This window comes from Phyllostomus hastatus, unplaced genomic scaffold (assembly GCF_019186645.2).
Source record: "Phyllostomus hastatus isolate PE091 unplaced genomic scaffold, TTU_PhHast_1.1 phas_contig_90, whole genome shotgun sequence".
In the NCBI taxonomy this organism is placed as follows: domain Eukaryota; kingdom Metazoa; phylum Chordata; class Mammalia; order Chiroptera; family Phyllostomidae; genus Phyllostomus; species Phyllostomus hastatus.
In genome coordinates this window covers 4,436,940-4,456,408 of record NW_025333984.1, presented here as the reverse complement: position 1 = coordinate 4,456,408, position 19,469 = coordinate 4,436,940, and the positions used below count along the sequence as shown (strand labels likewise).

At 35.0% G+C, this 19,469-nt stretch overlaps 1 protein-coding gene across 5 annotated transcripts in view; it reads right to left on the bottom strand.

Annotated features, from left to right (window-relative positions):
• ZNF280C (zinc finger protein 280C) overlaps nucleotides 1–19,469 on the bottom strand; it is a 73,743-nt gene that overhangs the window by 33,673 nt on the left and 20,601 nt on the right. For 2 of the 5 annotated variants that reach the window (XM_045852301.1, XM_045852302.1), the window contains exons 4-10: nucleotides 15,194–15,264; nucleotides 13,722–13,868; nucleotides 9,159–9,224; nucleotides 8,925–9,058; nucleotides 4,071–4,185; nucleotides 502–666; nucleotides 265–368 (exon numbers count right to left, since the gene is read on the bottom strand). In XM_045852301.1, the coding sequence (XP_045708257.1) occupies nucleotides 265–368; nucleotides 502–666; nucleotides 4,071–4,185; nucleotides 8,925–9,058; nucleotides 9,159–9,224; nucleotides 13,722–13,857 (720 nt within the window). In that variant the 5' untranslated portion in view covers nucleotides 13,858–13,868; nucleotides 15,194–15,264. The remainder of the gene's footprint in view (nucleotides 1–264; nucleotides 369–501; nucleotides 667–4,070; nucleotides 4,186–8,924; nucleotides 9,059–9,158; nucleotides 9,225–13,721; nucleotides 13,869–15,193; nucleotides 15,265–19,469) is intronic. The other 3 variants (XM_045852299.1, XM_045852300.1, XM_045852303.1) reach the window with 2 other exon arrangements.

The window sequence follows — 19,469 nt, the reverse complement described above, 5'->3', positions numbered from 1 at the left end:
TAGTACATTGTTTTCATTAAAAATTAAAATGCAATGTTATACTATAGTGTATATAAACTTAATTTTTAAAATTTGATACTTGAGAAGGATTTTAAAATCTTATATGAAGATGATCATTATAAATATCAATTTTTACTTAAGTTATATGAAAATACCAATGAGGAGATTTATCTAAATGTCTAGACAAACTAGTATTTACTATTTATCAATCCTTAATATTTTTAAATATTTTTATTTCTAACATAAAAATTTGAAAAATTTTACCTTCATGTGATATTTCAAAGCATCCAAAAGATTGAACTGAACATTGCACTTTGGGCAAGGTCTTTGAAAAGGCATTCCAGTTTTATGTTCAATTGATGAGGTATCTGAAATAAATTAAGGATTTTTATGATTCAAATTTTTCATCTTAAACCTTAAACAACCACTAATAATAGTTTCAAAATTTCTCATAACTTCTGACACTTATATTTCTTCTTTGTACACCATATTCATGTTTACCTTTTGATGTCATAACTGGTGAGGATGTCACTGAAGGAGAGCTGTCTAAAGATAACGAAGCACAAGAATCTATTTCAGAAACATCTTCGTTGGTCTTTGGCTTTTTTGGATTAAGTCTGCTTGCTATAACAGAATGTTTTTTTATAGGCAAAGTTTCATCCAGAGCTACAATTTAAAAAGTAAAAAAAAAATTGTGAATATTTTAGTACAGAACATTGCTTACAAATGCTACTAAAATGGTCTTACATTTAAAACTTCAGTAAAAATACTTCAGAGTTAAATTAAAGGCAATACAACTGAATTACCATATCATACAAATGACAATAAAGAATGATCAAAATTTGCCCTGGCTGGAGTAGCTCAGTGGATTGAGCTCGGGCTGGGAACCAAAGTGTCCCAGGTTTGATTCCCAGCCAGGGTACATGCCTGGGTTGCAGGCCATAACCCCCAGCAACCGCACATTTAAGTTTCTCTGTCTCTCTCTCTCTCTCTCCCTCCCTTCCCTCTGTAAAATAAATAAATAAAATCTTAAAAAAAAAGAATGATCAAAATTTATATGATCAATAGGTAGAAACTGCACAAACAGCTATTACAAACTACACATATTTAAACTCATAAAATAAACTTGTAAGCAAAAAATTCTAAAGACACTTTTGAATAAAGAAATATATAAATAGGTAGCAGGAAAAAAAATCAGACCAAAAAATAGCTTCCAAAATTAAATCACAGAGAATATTCTAAACTCAGTTCCAAAAATGAATTTATTTTTAGACGTGCAAATGCTTTTGTGCTTGTAAACAAAAACAATTTCTAATCTAAAAATTTAGAGAAACATTTTAAGATACTTATGGAAAACTCAAGTTTGTTCTTTTTCCACTTAACAAGCTGACTGGTGGTCTAAATGATCTGTTTATTCCCCTGAGTCTAATGCAGGGATGTCAAACTCATTATCACTGGGGGCCACATCAGCCTCGGGGTTGCCTTCAAAGGGCTAAGTGTAATTTTAGGACTGTATAAACGTAACCACTCCTTAACAGTTAAGCCAGAGCTTGGCGCTGCCGCTGGGTAGAAACAAGGTGAGGCCAGACAAGGTGTGGCTGGGTAAAACAAGGTGGAGGGCCTTGTGTTTGCCACCTGTGCCTTAAAGGCTTCTGGATGATGCAATTCAGGGCATTTGCAAGAGAAGTGGGGCTACTTAGGGTACAACCAGATCCAGCAGAAGTCCTTTAGAAATGAAAACACAATTGTAATTTGTGATAAAAATTCTAAAACTTCACATCAAATCCGTGTTTTAGTTTTTGAGATAACATAGAAGTAATTTTTTCCATCTTCAAATACATCATACTGCAGGAACTTGGGACTGATTTTTGTCTGATCACACTAACATTGTTCTCACATGCTTAGGTTACCTGAACAACCAATGAGCGCTGGTTATTTTGGACTAGGCAACTGAGTATCTAGCAGGCTGTACAGTAAAAACAGACTTTTATATATAATTTTTTAAAGTATGGGTAAATTTCCAAGTTAAATAAAATCACTCTGGGCTCAACAGTTTAAAATGCTGACTCTAACTTATTTATATCTGTTGCTTTTGACTTGTGCTGTTCACTAGCCTCAATGATGCCAATAAAATCCTGTTCTCATTCTCCAAAATTAAGTTCAAGTCCAATCTTCTCCAAGAACCTTCTAGACAGAAGTCTAGTAATCATTCTTCTGAACACATAGCACATATTAGCATCCATAATTCTCATGTGAACAATTGTTTATTGTCAAGTCCTTTAAGGCTTTAATGTATTTCTTGCTTCTCACTTATCTCATTTGAGCCTCAAAAAAGCTCTAAGTAGAGCAGGAATTAAAATTGTATCTCCAAATGGCTGATTTCAGGTCTGAAGAATGCATTATGTGAGAAAAATAAAAGTATTTATTTTAATAATATGAAAAAAATAGGTGTAAAGATGGTAGTTCATTTGATAAAGGCTATGAAAATGTTTACAATAGAGTCTGAAACTTCTATCTTCCTAATCAACTATAACCTTATTTACTATCAGGGCAATGTTCTGCTCCTCGTAGTACTACAACTTATGGAGAGAGAGTAGGAGTCACTATCTTTACCCCTTAGAAGCTTCAAGAATTCAGGCTTTTTTATGAATAAAGATCATGTGCTGCCCTGGCCGGTGTGGCTCAGTTGGTTGGAGTGCCTCCTGTAACCGAAAGGTTCAGGGTTTGATTCCCGGTCAGGGCATAGGCCTACATAGTGGGTTTGGTCCCTGGTCCAGGCATGTATGTGAGGGCAACCAATCAGTGCTTCTCTCTCACTTTGATGTTTCTCTCCCTTCACCTCTCCCATTCTCTAACAGCAATGAAAAAATGTTCTTGGGTGAGGATTAAAAAAATAAAGACAATGTGCTTTTAAAAAAAAATATTTTATTTATTTATTTTTAGAGAGAGAGGAAGAGAAGGAGAAAGAGGGAGAGACAAATATCAATGTGTGGTTGCCTCTCGTGCGCCCTGTACTGGGGACCTGGCCTACAACCCATGCATGTGCCCTGACTGGGAATCTAACTGGTGATCCTCTGGTTCGAAGCCTGTGCTCAATCCATTGAGCCACACCAGCCAAGGCAAGACCATGTGCTTTATAAAATCAGATTTCGGACAAGTACTTTTCCTCCTAATTTATTTTGGTTCTTGGCTATTTTACTCACTATATCCATATACCTAGATAGATGACTATCAAACCAAGTATTATCAGAATGGGAAAATATTTTTGGTATACATATTACCATAAATTTCTCACTATTTTTGGTTTGTCAAATGCATACCAATTTGTAAAGTAAACAAGTTAAACATGCAAAAAAATTTCTTCTGAACGTATCTCCATTTTAGTGAAATATATCAAATTTGCTAATATAGAAATAGAAATTGCTTTGATTATAGGGAATTCTCAACTAGACAAAATTCCTTTAAGAAATACGAAGAACAATAATAAAACCTTGAAAAGTATACCAAGAATGGTAGCTCTTCTTCAACTGGAAATTTTTATTACTCTTTAAATGGATATTTATTTACTATTTCTTATATGTAAATCAAAGTTTCTTTAGTACTGCCATTTTATAATACCACTCTATAATCATATTTAACTGTCACATCTCCATCATTTATTTGGATAGAAAGACACTAACTGAGCTTGTGAAGAAATCAACTACAACCATGCAATTTTTCTCATACTAAAAACCTCCCAAATAATTAATACTTAATCTATAATATTAGGGCATCAAGGGACTCCCCTGACTCACAAAAATTAAGATTTTTTTCAGCCTATGACTGGTTCCAAGTGAGAATGAGGTCAAAGAATACATGTTAGTCAACTTAACAGAAAGAAATAAAATATTCTATTATTAAATACAATGTTATATACAATCACCCAAGAAAGTCAATCATAAAGTATTAGCTTCCATCTTATAATATATGAAAAACTTAACATGAAGGCATGGGCTTCAGAATAGAAATTCATTCCATACATATATTCAACAGTTCTCTTTATGTATTTATAAAAAAGTGCTAAACCAAACCTTCTATATAAATTGTTGATCTGTCTTGGGACAGTGGCACTGTGTCCTGGGTCAGGTCAAACAGTAAATCTGAAGAATCATCCGATTCAACCTGTGATGAGTTCTTTGTAAAATCCTGTAAAAAGTTATAGGTAATTATTACTCTGTCAAAATTAGCATCTACTAGGTAAGGAGTATATGGGAACTCTCTGGATTATTATTATAATTTTTCTGGAAATATAAAATTAGTTAGAAATAAAAGTTAAAATTAAAACAATGATATTATTGGCAAACTAGTAGTTGTATTTTGGTAAAACTTTTCTGCAAGAAATTTTGGCAGTATCTAACAAGGGATTTTAAAAGTTCCTATCTTTTGATCCAATTGTTTCAAATATTCTGCTTCTAAGAATTCATGCTAAGGAAATGAAAATATTTAATGAAGAATTATTTGTTATAGCAAAAAAATGAAAATCTGTATGTCCAACAATGGAGAAATGGTTAAATTAAATCAGAGACAATCATGCAACATCATGTTTTTGAGAAATATCCAGTGACAAAGAAATGTTTCCAATATAAATTTCACTGAAAAAAAAGAATAGTAATCTGCACATAAAATACAATCCTGATTAATGATATATTCTATATACTACGCTAACCATTTGGAGAAACAAAATCAAAATACAGTCTGCATCCTCTTCTGTTTCTTCTCTACCTCCCAAACATACTGCCTTCATAATGGGAATATAAGAATCTTGCTTGAGCGTTTTGTGCTTCACAGATGAGAGACAATCAAGTTTTAATAATCTTACTTTGCTCCTAAGTTTTCTGTTGACTGACCCAAGCCATTCCATTCCTAGAATTGAGGTACTGCAGGCAGATTTCTGCATTTGAGACTTAATATGTATTATATAAAATCAATGTCTTTATGACTTAATTGTAACCAACCACAATGTTACTGCAAGGTAGATATTTTTCCAAATGTCCAATATAGTTCTTCAACAGAAGTTCCTCCAAATAAATGTTAATACTTTAAACCCTTTTCTAGGTGATAACTCCTGTAAATTAAGTACCATCATTTCAGGGAGCAAATAACATGCTAAAATAATTCTCCAAGTGGAAATTTTTTGAATCTTATAAAATAGTTCAGAAAGATACAAAATACAATAGTAAGGTACCTAATACTATAAATAGGTAACTTAAATACGGTTAAGTAAGGTTCCCAACACATCCCAGCTTGTTATTGATGATAAAGTTGGAATTAGAACCTAGGTTGACCTGATTACAAAGCCTGTGCCCTTAAGCTTTATCACACTGACTTTAAAAAGTATAATAGTAATTATCTCCCTGATTGCTCAAAAGAGTTGTTGAGGTAAAGAGAATGAAAAAGTTTAAAAATTTCAGAGAATATCATAAGAATCTCAATTCATTTGAGAATATATATGGGTTCTATTCAACCCTGGCTGTACATTAAAGTCACCTGGAGAGTTTTTTTAAAAATCTATCATGCCCAGGCATCACCTTACCCCACAGGAACTGACAAAAACCTCTATTTTTAAAAAGCTCTATTTTCTAAAAGCAGAACTGGGAACCTGATTGGGGAGCTTTGATTAAACAACCATGCTCACAGAAACAAAAATTCTGAGTTTGAATAAGCTCTAGTTTCTAACTTTTCTAACATGAAATATTCTACCCTCTACTCTCTGCTAATCTTTCTCCCTGGGTCCAATGTAGGGATTATTTTCATTTGTCTGCATTTAAATCATGATGTATCCTTTTTGTTCCCCCCCCCCCCAGTGCCAAACAGCTTAGGGCAGTGTGAAAACACCACTAGGTTAATCTGATTCCAACTAAAATAAAATAATTTACATTTCTGGTAGCCTGCCATCTTCAGATACACCTATTAAGTTTTTCTTTTGTTTTAATTAATTTATTTTTAGAAAGAGTGGAAGATACGGATATAGAGAGGGAGAGAAACATCGATGTGTGAGAGAAACATCGATTGGCTGCCTCTCACAGGCCTCCAACCAGGGAGCAGGCCTGCAACCCAGGCATGTGCCCTGACCAGGAATTGAACAGGTGACCTTTTGGTTAGCAGTCCAGCACTCAATACTGAGCCATACCAGCTAGGGCTTAGTTTTTTTTTTTAAGTATTAAAAACAGTCCATGGATGCTTAGAGGCTCTAAATTTGAGAGCCAGTAGTCTGATTAAATGTTCTGATTTCAGAAAGGGAGGCCCAGGGGGATTGTGACAATATTTTAGTTAGGATCAAAGGCTGAATCAGTACTCCTGTCTCCTCTCATTTTCAATCCTGGTTTCTTGAACTACTACTCCAGAGCTCATATTATTACTGGTAAGTGTTTCAGAATGCAGATACAAGTTTACCAAATTTCTATTTTTTGCTTCAAAGTTCAAATTTTATCATGGGCATGAACACTATTAGTGCTTTTCTGTGATGGGCACACTTTGCACATTTTTGAGGACTGAAAAATTGTGTGTTTCAGACAGTCTCTAAGTAGCCCCCAAGGCTCCCTCCTGATATTTACACCCTTATATAATCTTCCCTAGAGTATGTGTGGGACCTGTGACTGTTTCTAACCTACAGAATATGGCAAAAGTGATGACATGTGTATGATTGTTACAAAGCCCATCTTGCTGAGGACTCTTTTCCTTGCTGGTTTTGAGGAAGCAACTAGTCATGCCAGGAAAGCCTACATAGAAAGGAACTGAGGGCAGTTTGTGGCTGACATGAACAAGACACTGACACTTTTAGTCTGACAGCCCACAAAGAACTGGATACTACCAACAACCAAGTGAGCTTGGAAGCAGTCTAAGCAGTCTTAAATGTTACTGCAACTCTAGCAAACATCTTGATTGCAGCCTCATGAGACCTTGAGGCAGAGAAGCCAGTTAAGCCATATCCTAATCCAGACTCACAGAAACCATGAGATAATAAGTATATTGCTTTAAGCTTTGAAGTTTGTGGTATTATTGTTATTCAGCAGTAAATAATTAATATATGGTGCTTTGTCCATCATTCTTTCAAATTAAAATGACATTCCATTAAAAAAGACAGTGAGGTCAATTTGCAATTGAATCACACAAGTGATTAAGAAAACCCTATACTGCATATACAGAAATGCTTTATGCACCTTACCCATTTCATTACACAGAATATTTAAAAAGAAGTATATTCAAAGCTCAAGTTAATAAAATCAGTAAAAAATATTATTTCTTCAAGGATATTCTTAAATGAAATAGTTCTCTTTTAAAAAGATTCTATCCATTCATTTTTAGAGAGAGGGAGAGAGAGAAGGAGAGAATATCAACATGTGGTTACCCCTCATGTGCCCCCAACCAGGGACCTGGCTGGCAACCCAGGCATGTGTCCTGACTGGGAGTTGAACTGGAGACCCTTTGGTTCACAGGCCGGCACTCAATCCACTGAGCCACACCAGCCAGGGGATGAAATATATTCTTAAATAAAATTTTTCTACTGTGGGTGCTCAGCGGTCACCAATACAAAAAACTACTAGTATAGTTTGGGTCCTTTGCCTTGATTCATATTAAGGTACAAGAAGTTTTACCCTTCATTGCTTTTGTATCAGTAGTGCAAATGTTGACAAGTGAAAAAGGAAAATATCTTACTATGACGAGTTTTAACTTCACAGAACCCTGAAAGAGTCTCAGGGAACCCCAATAGTCTGTGGTCCACACTGTTGCCCTAAGGCACAGGTGGCAAACACAAGGCCCGTGGGCTGAATCCAGCCCGGTACCTTGTTTCTACCCAGTGGCTGCACCGAGCTCTCACTTAACTGTTAAGGAGTAGTTACATTTATACAGTCCTAAAATTACATTTGGCCCTTTGAAAGCAATCTCAAGACTGATGTGGCCCCCAGTGAAAATGAGTTTGACACCCCTGCCCTAAGGCAATGCTTCTTTTAAAAAAATATATACCAAAAGGGATAGATGTGTGTATGTGCATATTTTAAAAACTCTCAGTTCACCCTGCCTGTTGTAGCTCAGTGGATTGAGTGCCAGACTGTGCACCAAAGAGTTGCTGGTTCGATTCCCAGTCAGGGCACATACCTGGGTTGCAGGCCAGGTCCCCAGTTGGGGGAATATTAGAGGCAACCACACATTGATGTTTCTCTCCCTGTCTTTCTCCTTCTCTTCCCCTCTCTCTAAAAACAAACAAACAAACAAACAAATAAATAAATAAAATAACAAACCCTTAGTTAACCTGGATTGAAATTGCAAATCCATCATTTGCCAGCTGTGTGGCCTTGAATGGATTATATAGCCTTTCTGAGTCTCAGTTTCCTCAGCTATAAAGTAGGGATGATTACTGTGCCTACATCATAAAAAAGTGGTAAGAATTAAATGAGATTAACTTATTTGTAGCATTTAGAACAAAGCTCCATATTAGCAGAATAATAAATAATATTAAATATTACCATTATCACTTCTGTTAAACATATTGAAAATTAAACTTCTGAAAACTATGTTTCAGAGTAAAGAGCAACAATGACTTTAGAACAGTCTTTCAATTAAGAATAGCTGGTTCAATTTACTATCTTAAGAATTTTGCCATTATGCGATAGTCACTACTGATTATACTATTTAGATAGCATAGTTTTCAATATTATACCTATTTAAATTAAGCTAAATATAATTACCTGATTTATTAACAGGTCGGATAGTTAGTTAATACAGTCATTACTTTGAATATTGAGTTATCATAAAGATGGTGATATTTTCTTATAGTGATTATGGTTCTACAGAAACGGTGACTAGCTCTGATAGACCACAGTTCTAACCAGGTATTATAATATTCAACGTGTCCCTGAGGTAATTGAGGTTTCAGAAACACTTACCGATTTAGACACATTCTGAATAACAGAGCTAGGTGAAGATTTAGATTCAGGATTAAATCTAGGTAAGGCAGCCACTGGATTTGATGATGGGTCTCCATAATGTTGACTTGTAGGCTTGAATGCATCAGTAACACCTGTATTTTAAAATTATACAACAAATTAAATATTTTTCTATACAACCAATTTTGTCAAAATATTATACTTTAAAGTTAATATAGTACAATAATACTATACCTTGATTGAGTAGTTCATTCTTTATTCCCTTTGAAGATGAGCTGGAGTTACCTCTGTTCAAAATATCTATAAAAATTACATTTATTTTAAATGAACAAACACAACCGAAATGCACTAATAGACACAGATTGCCGACCTGTGGTTGCCAGAAGGGATTGGGGTTGGGGGACTGGGTGAAAGAGGTGAAGGGATTGAGAAGTACAGATGAGCAATTACAAGAGTCATAGGAATGTAAAGTACAGCATAGGGAATGTAGTGATAATATTGTAATAACTATGTATGGTGCCAAGTGGTTACTGGAAATATCAAGGGGGACACTTCGTAAAGTACAATTGTCTAACCACTATGGTATACAGCTGAAACCAATACAAAATGATACTGAATGTAAACTGTAGTTGAAAAATAAAAAAAAATTTTAAATTTATTTGGATGTGTAATGTATAAAAGATAATAGAGCGAGTTTGTATGTAGACCTGTGTTCCTGTGACTCAAGCCCTTCCCTAATCCCCATGCCATATTCATACCTCTAAAAGCCTAGAAGATTCATTATGCGTAAGCAGATTGGATTATCTGTACCATTACTCATAAGTTCTAAAAGGAACACTGTCAGAGACTACAGACTAAATTGAACCCAGAGTATACGAGAGTATCTCAAATCTATGACTACACCAATAGTAAATCTGAGACTGACGTGACCCTCTAGATCAGTTTAACACTGCTCACTCTTGTACCCATGTGAACCCATAACTTCTAGGTTATTGAGGAGTCAAATGAAAATTTGCCAGAGTAGAGATTTGCCTAAAATTGCTAATCAGTAAAAGGTACACAGCATTAACAAAATCCCCAAAACTAAAAAGTTTTTACACAGCAAAGGGAACTATCAACAAAATGAAAAGACAACGTACTAAATGGGAGAAGATATTTGCCAATGAGACATCTGGTAAGAGGTTACTATCTAATATTCATAAGGAACTCATGTAACTCAGCACCAAGAAAACAATCCAATTAAAAAATGGGCAAATGACCTAAACAAACACTTATCCAATAAGGACATACAGATGGCCAATAGATACATGAAAAGATGCTCACTGTCACTAATCATCAAAGAAATGCAGATTAAAACTATAATGAGATATCACCTCACACCCGTGAGAACGATTACTATGAATAAATCAACAAATAACTAGTGTTGGTGAGGATGTGAACAAAAGGGAACCCTTGTGCACTGTTGGTGGGAATGCATATTGGTGCAAGTGCTATGGAACAGTGTGGAGGTTCCTCCAAAAATTAAAAATGAAACTGCCTCATGACCTAGTGATTCTATTTCTAGGTATATATCTGAAGAAACCCAAAACACTCATTAAAAAATATGTACACTCTTATGTTTGTTGCTACATTATTTACAATAGTCAAGATATGGAAGCAACCCAAGTGCCTATCAACAGACCAACAGATAAAAAGTGGTGGTGCAGCCCTGGCTGGTGTGGCTCAGTGGACTGAGTGCTGGCCTGTGAACCAAAGGGTCACTGGTTTGATTCCCCATCAGGGCACATGCCTGAGTTGCCAGCCAGGTCCCCAGTATGGGGTACACAAGAGGGAACCACACATTGATGTTTCTCTACCTCCCTTTCTCCCTCCCCTCCCCTCTCTCTAAAAATAAATAAATAAATAAATAAAATCTTTAAAAAAAGGGGAGGTACCTAATATAGAATGGAATGTTACTCAGCCATAAAAAAAGAATGAAATCTTGTAATTTGTGACAGCATGGATGGACCCAGAGGGCATTATGCTCAGTGAAATAAGTAAGTCAGAGAAAGACAAATATCATATAATTTTACTTATATGTGGAATCTAACGAACAAAATAAACAAGCGTATTTGAAACATACTCCTAGACATAGAGAGCAGACTGGTGATTGTCAGCTGGGAGGGGGTTTGGAGGACTGGGAGAAAGATGAAGGGATTGAGAAGTACAGACTGGTAGTTACAAAATAGTCATGAGGATGTAAAGTTCAACACAGGGAATAGAGTCAATAATATTGTAATAACTATGTATGGTGCCAGGTGGGTACTGGAAATACTGGGGGACCACTTTGTAAAGTATTCAATCTATGATTGTCTAACCACAACGCTGTTCACCTGAAACTAATACAAAATAATATTGAATGTAAAATATATATATATATAATATACATATTAAATTAAAAAATCCCACAGAATGCAGACTGGTGTAGTCACTGTGGAAAGCAGTATGGAAATACCTAAAAAAACTAGAAATGGATTTACATTTTGACTCAGTAACCCCACTTCTGGAAGTATATCCAAAGGAACTCAAAACACAAATTCAAAAGAATGTAAGCACCCTTATGTTCACTGCAGTGTTATTTACAATTGCCAAGAAATGGAAGCAGCCCAAGTGTCCATCAATAGATGAATGGATAAAACAACTATGGGACATTTATACGATGGAATTCTACTCAGCCATACAAAAGAAGAAATTTTTACCCTTTACAACAGTATGGATGAACCTGGAGAACATTATGCTAGGGGAAATAAGCCAGTCAGAGAAAGAGAAATATCATATGATTTCATTCATATGTGGAATCTAATGAACAAACTGCACTAACAAGGAAAACAGAGACAGACTCATAGATGGAGAGCAGGATGACATCTAGTGGCAGGGGGAGGTTAGGGCGTGGATGGATGAGAACGAAAAAGGATTCATGGACATGGACAACAGTGTAGTGATTGCTGGGGGGTATGTAAGAGGAATAAATGGTAATGGAAAATATGTAATAAAGATTAAATTAAAAAATCTCATTAAGACCTCAATAAATTTCCTTTCTTTCCTCCTAGTAAAAAGAACCAGATCTTCATAAAATAATTTATAAAGTAAAGGGCCACATGGGGTTGTTTTATGATGATGGAAATGCAGTGCTCTATGACTAAGCACTACTAAAGTCACCTAGGAGAAAAATCTGCAAAAACAACTTGATATTGTTTGCTTTCAGAAATTCAAGGTATTTGAAGAGCTATTAAAGAGTTATTCCTATAGTACTTTTTGGTGGCAGCAGTCTGTCAAACAAAAGTTTTTAACCCCTCCCCCATGGTGGATTGATATAAATATTTAGCTCATGATCCATATGCTAAAAATATTTTATGGCTGACACATAAAACATCAATAAAAATCATTTAAATTCTGAGTTAAATTAGAAAAGAAATTTCACTGGGATCAACTTTTTGATAGAACCACTTACAACTAATACACTTTATTCTAGTTAAGTGCTGTTAACAGTCATTTATAGTTGATATAAATCTAATTCGAACTATCATGTTTTCAGTAAGATAATTTGAGTAATAATTTTGAAATATGATAATATTTCCATATAAAAATAATCATAGTGACTAGGAAACAATAATTAAGAGAATATAATATTCTGTTCCACTATCAACAACAAACATGCTAACATGCCTAGTTCATTTTATAATTGAATTGGCACTAAACTTAGCACCTCTCAAATTTGGCACAAGAAATGATTATGAGAATTAAATTAAAATAAATTATTCTACCTCTGATGAAAATGGAGAGAAGTGCTATTTTTAGTTTAGAGTCAAGAGAAGCAAGAACTAGGCTTTCATAAAATTAAAAACTTGTCTGTCAAGCACACTATTATGCACTGCCATGGTAAGTAAGAAAACATGTTTCCTCTTTCTCCCCTGATGTTCAGTATGTTGTTTTTCTGTACTTTACACATTTTATTGGACATTTAAGGTAGCATCATCAATATTTTCACTTTAACATTATTACAATGTTAAATCTACTTACTGTAATTGAAATCTAATAATCTACAAAGATACTGGTCATGTTCCCCTAGAAAGCCATGAGGATTAAATGTGCTGACTGCCTGCATTACTGAAGTACATGGACTGATGACTAGGTTCTCCTCCTTTATAAATATAATCAGGAGTTGCTGCAAGATGACAGTGGTCAGAAGCTATAGCCCATGTTGGTACACAGACCAGATATCATACAATCACGTAGTGCCTGTTCATTTTGTAGTCTTGAATCAAAATGACACTGCGATGTGAGAACCCCCTCAGAGACTAACACAAACTCATTTAGTATTCTAGTATTTTAAGCAAAGTATTCCAAACACTTCCTTGTCTAGGTGCATTTGGACGTTAGGGAGAAAAATAAAAATTAACACGTAAACAGGTATAAATAGGCCACTTGGTTCCACTAAAAATTATGATTTCCAATCTCAGAAGGCCTACAACATTGTTAAGTACAAGTCCCAACCACATTCTCCCTCTGATTCTCACAAATTCTTATTGATCTCTACACTCCTTCTCATGAGTAACAAGGACATGTAAGATAGCATACAGGTTTTTCCATGGGAAACATCTTATGAAATTTCATCAAAAGTAAATGATTACTTGTAGGGGACTGACCATGGGCAAAAGGGGAGGGCTGGGTGGAGGCAGGCAAAAGGGGAAAAATTGGGATGACTGTAATAGAAACAACAATAAAAATAAAGTAGAAAAAAAGAAAGTAAATGCTTACTTGAAATGGCTGGTTTTGAACTTGATATTTCTCCAACAAAGATTAGCTCATCATCATCCTCATCCTGATTTTCTTCTATTTTCTTCTGCCATGGTTCCAGTTCTTCTTCTTCACATTCCATAAAGAGTTCTGCCATTTTTGAATTATCTAATTTTCAAAAGGAGAAAAGCAAATCTTATTTTAAATACATTTTTTACAATATATACTATGATATTTAACATGTAGTTTAATAATGCTAATAGCAATTACTGAATTGATATTTGTCAGTAAATGGTAGCAAAATTAAGAAACTTCAAATTCAACCTCTAATATCTAAACTAACAAAAGTAAGCTAGACAGCTACATAATGGATGACAATAGTTATCTGCAGTGGCCAATAAGTTTTAGGAATAATCAAATCCAATCAAACTGAGTTTTAGTTTTATGACTAGAATATAATTATATCTATGAAAGGGACTGTACCTATTATCTTAAAAAAAAACTCCACAGACTTTGGCATTAACAAAAGGGAGATAAACTAGGAATAAGAAGCAACAGGTGGGAGATATAATAGAAAAACTGAACAAGACTGAGATGTACCAGGCACAGAGCAAAGAAGGAATGAGGTGCTAGAATGAAAATAGAAATACTAAGTAAGGCTTACTCCTTCTCAAGACAGATGGAGACATTTCTCACATGAAGAAACTAAGCAAAGAACATATTGTGAAAACTACCAAGCTACAAGTGTTGACCAAGCACACAGAGCTCCTTGTGATCATTTTGGTGCCTCATTCTTTTTTAAAAACTTAATTTTTTATTTTAATTTTTAATTTTATTATATTTCCCCCATTACTATTTATCTCCCCATACTCTCTTCCACCTTCACTCACCCCTCTCCTCCTGCAGGCACCACACTGTTGTCCATGCCTGTAAGTTCTTTTTCCTTTTTGCTCAATCCCTCTACCCCTCAAACTTCCCCCTCCAGAGCTTGGTGCCTTATTGTAAATATGGATGCACAACTACTGAGAATCAGAAATATGACTAAAACCTCCAATGTGAAATACAAAAGCAATAAAACAGAAAGAAAGACTGTTAAAAAGACACAGATAATATACACGGCAGGAGAAAATATCAGAGACGATATAATTAGTGATTTTAGAGAGGTAAGACAAGAATGTTATAAAATACAACATTCAGAAAACAAAAAAGTTTATATTAATCTGGCCAAAATTCAGTAAAATATCAAATGCCAAAGTTGAATAAATGTCCCAAAAGTAGAACAAAAATATACATGTAGGAGTGAACAAAATTAGATTTACAGTTGTAAGTATAATACAGTAATTAATATATAATAATACAAGAGTAAACTCTGTCCTTGGCCGGGTTGCTCAGTTGGTTGGGGCGTCATCCTGTACATCAAAAGGTTGAGGATTTGATTCCCTGTCAGGGCACATACCTAGGTTTCAGGTTTGATCACTAGTTGGGGCACATACCGGAGGCAGCCGACTGATGTTTCTTTCTCACATCGATGTCTCTCTCTCTTCTTTCCTCTCTCTTTAAAATCCTCGGATGAGGATAAAAAAAGAAAAAAAGAATAAACTCTGTTTTGCATACTGACAACTGTAAACCTATTTTTGCCAAGTATATATGGAGAGAGGGAAAGAGGGAGGGAGGGAGGGAGGGAGAGGGAGAGAGGGAGAGAGAGGGAGAGAGAGAGAATACAAGATTGTTAAAAAATCAATTTCAAAGTTACAAGTCACCTAATAAAAGTTCCAGAAAAAGAACAAAGAAAAAAAGGGGATGTAATCAAAGTAAAAAAATACAAGAAAAAATCCCAGTTGTAAAGGATATAAATCTCCAGATAGAAAGGGCTCACCAGCACCTAGCACAATAATTAAGAAAAGAAAACACCTACAGTAGAGAGACATATTATGAAATTTCAGAATGCTGGAGATAAGGGAATAGTATTACATCTGAGAGTGAGAGTGGAGACAGAGAAGAAAGTTAAAATACTGCTTTCAAAAGTCTTACTAAAATAAATTTCAATTTAAAAATCTATACCCAGCCAAGATTTTTGTTAGACATAAGGTACATATTCTTTTATCAACAATGAAGACTGGAAACATCAGACAGAATTTACCTTCCATTCACCCTTTCTTAGATGGAATCCACCAATATGAGACTTAAGGAAGAAGACTTAGGATGCAGAAAACATGCCATTTAATGTAATAGAAAGAAAAAGGAAAGTCCCAGGACAATAGCCATTCAACAGGTCTAGAAAGCAACCAGACAATGTACAGCAGGAGAACATTACTCTCAGGAGGAATGTCTCCAGGAGAACACACACATACACATTATATACTAAATTGTTAAATTGCCTTACAAGTTTTACCGTGTAAAAAATTGAGTTAAGAGGCTACAGAAGGGTGTGAAATGCCTTTGCGATAGACCTTAACTAAATTTAGCAAATTTTAAAAAATGAAAAATTTAAATTATTGGATATATTTTTAAAGAGAGAAAAATGTAAATGTACCCATAACATATTAATACCATAGTACTATGCTCATCAGGGAACAATGTTTATTATGGTCATCATAATGGAAACATCAAATATAATTTAACCAAAAATTCAGATATAACTACATTAGGTGATGCTTGGAGGGAGAGGTAAGTGTAAGAAATCTAAAATCTTCATAGTGTTCTACAGGAAAATCATTAGATAATGGCAAAAACTTACAATTCAAGAGGTTGTGTTATATATGTGTGTATTAAATTTTTATAAATATGGAAATGATTATTAGAAAAACAGCTAAACTAGTAATAGTGGATGCCTTGAAAAAAACATAGGAATATATAGGCCCAAAACAAAGCCATGTTCATGTGAACAATCCTCTCTCTTGCTCTTTCACATCTTCTAAGAAATGGTAGTTATAACTTTCAGATTACATATTTGTCTTTTTAAAATGAGGCATGTATTGTTCTGGTTAAAAAAGTATTGAGGAAGCAACTAAAATTAAAATAATAGCAATAGGAACAGATAAAAATGGTGCTCAATACATGGAATGAGATGTGGACAGGGAACAACTGAACAATAAAAATAAAAACAAAGCAATAATTCCAGGGTTTAGGCTTAGACAAAAAGATCTCATTTTTCAGACAATTATCTTTAATTCATCTTTTACATGCAGTAGTTTATAAAGGTAATTTTGCTGGATCAAAACAATGTCATTTCTACTTTTAACTCAAAATTAAAAGGTACTAGGTAAATAAAATAATTTGGGGATTGCATACAAAAGAAACACCTTAATAAATGCATGCTACTTAAAAAAACTGTAAGTTCCAGCCAAGATGGAGGCATAGGTAGAAACCCTTCACTTCCTCACACAAACAAAAGGAGGATGACAACCAATCTAAAATCAATAAACAACCAGAAGTGCCAGAAAATCACACTGCATGGGACTCCAACAACCAAGGAATTGAAGAAACAATCAAACAGACCAATCAGACCAGTAAAGTGGAAGACAGATAGAAATCATGGCGAGATGACGGACTGTGTGGGCAGGGTTGACTGAACAGGAAACTGAGACTCAGAGCTGACTGTGGACTACGGTAGGGGTTGCTATGGTGGCAGAAACTCCCAGTCTCACAGGAGAGAGTTCATTGGAAAGAGGGGGCTACAGCCGAGCAAGTGAGCTGCATTGTTCCCTCTCTGGTCCCTCCCCCACAGGCAGTGCCACAGCCAGCAAGGAGGGTCACCCTACCCTGGGGAATACCTAAGGTCCCACCCCCTTACAATTTTACAGGTGGTCTGAGACAAAGAAATATGGCCCAAATGAACGAACACAGCAAACCTTCAGAAAGAGATCTAAGTAATGAAGAGATAGCCAACCTATCTGATGGAGAATTTAAAGCCCTGGTAATCAAAATGTTCACAGAACTGATTGGACTTGGTCACAAGATGAAAGAACAAATGAAAGATACTCAAAATGAGATAAAGCAAAACATTCGGGGAACCAAAAGTGACAGGAAGGAAACGAGGACTCAAATCAATGATTTGGAACAAAAGGAAGAAATAAACATCCAACTGGAACACAAGAAACAAGAAGAAATTTGAAGAAACGAGAATTCAAAAAATTAAAGAGAGGCTTAGGAACCTCTGGGACAACTTTAAACCTTCCAACATCTGAATTATAGGGGTGCCAGAAGGAGAACAAGAGGAAGAAATTAAAAACTTATTTGAACAAATAATGAAGGAAAACTTGCCCAACTGGGCAAAACAAACAGACTTCCAGGAAGTCCGGGAAGCCCAGAGAGTTCCAAAGAAGTTGGACCTAAAGAGGAACACACCAAGGCACATCATCATTAAGTTACCCAAGATTAAAGATAAGGAGAGAATCTTGAAAGCTGCATGAGGAAAAGAGAGAGTTACCTACAAAGGAGTTCCCACAAGACTATCAGCTCATTTCTCAAAAGAAAACTTACAGGCAAGAAGGGGCTGGAAAGAAGTATTCAAAGTCATGAAGGGTAAGGACCCGCATCCAAGATGACTCTATCCAGCAAAGCTATCATTTAGAATGGAAGGGCAGACAAAGTGCTTCCCAGATAAGGTCAAGTTAAAGGAGTTCATCATCACCAAGCCCTTATTATATGAAATGTTAAAGGGACTTATCTAAGAAAAATAAGATAAAAAATATGAACAGTAATATGACAACAAACTCACAACTATTAACAAATGAACCTAAAAAAAAAGAAAAAAGAAAAAACAAAAACTAAGCAAACAAACAGAACAGGAACAGAATCAGAGAAATGGACATCACACAGAGGGTTTTCAGTGGGGAAGGGGAGGGGAAGAATGGGGGAAAAGGTACAGGGAATAAGAAGCATAATTGGTAGGCATAAAATCGATAGGGAGAGGTTAAGAATGGTATAGAAAACAGAGAAGTCAAATAAGTTATATGTACAACCCATGGACATGAACTAAGTGGGGAATGCTGGAGGGCTGGGAGGTACAGGGTAGAGGGGGACAAAGGGGGGTAAATTGGGAAAACTGTAATAGCATTATCAATAAAAGATACTTTAAAAATAAATAAAATATAAAATGAGGGGCAAAAACCTTTAATATCATTTTCCCTTCTATATAGGTATGTCAAAATCATTTATTGGCACGTTATTTAATGTTTAGTAGTCCACCTACCATTAAATAATACAAAAAACTTTCTCACCCTCCCCAATGTAACCAACTTTATGAACCATTCCATTTCTTTTCTAAACTATACTTTATATATATAACACATATATATTATACACACACAGAGTGCTCTAAGTAAAATTAAAAAGTAATTCACATCATTTGCATGTTCTGACTACTTAAAAACATCATTCTCATTATGTTGCTTGAAGTACTCATTTGTACTGCTTCTTCCATCTAAAATATCCTTTCTTCTTACTGTAGACTGTCTACATTACTTAAGTATAGTAGAAATAGCATGAACTTGACATTAAATAGAATAGTTCAAATCTTCACTATACTACTTCTAATCATGAGACTCTGGTGAAATTGCTTGGCTGTTTCCTCATTTCTAATATTGGTTTAATATCAACCTAATTGAAGTGATAAGGTAAATTCAAGAAAATTCATGTAAAGTACCTAACTTAATACAGATCTTCAACAAAATATTTATTTACTGCCTCTTCCCAACTCTTAGTTCAATTTTAACTTACTCAATAACCCATTAGACCTTGTTTTTCTTCCATCTCTTACTACATTGG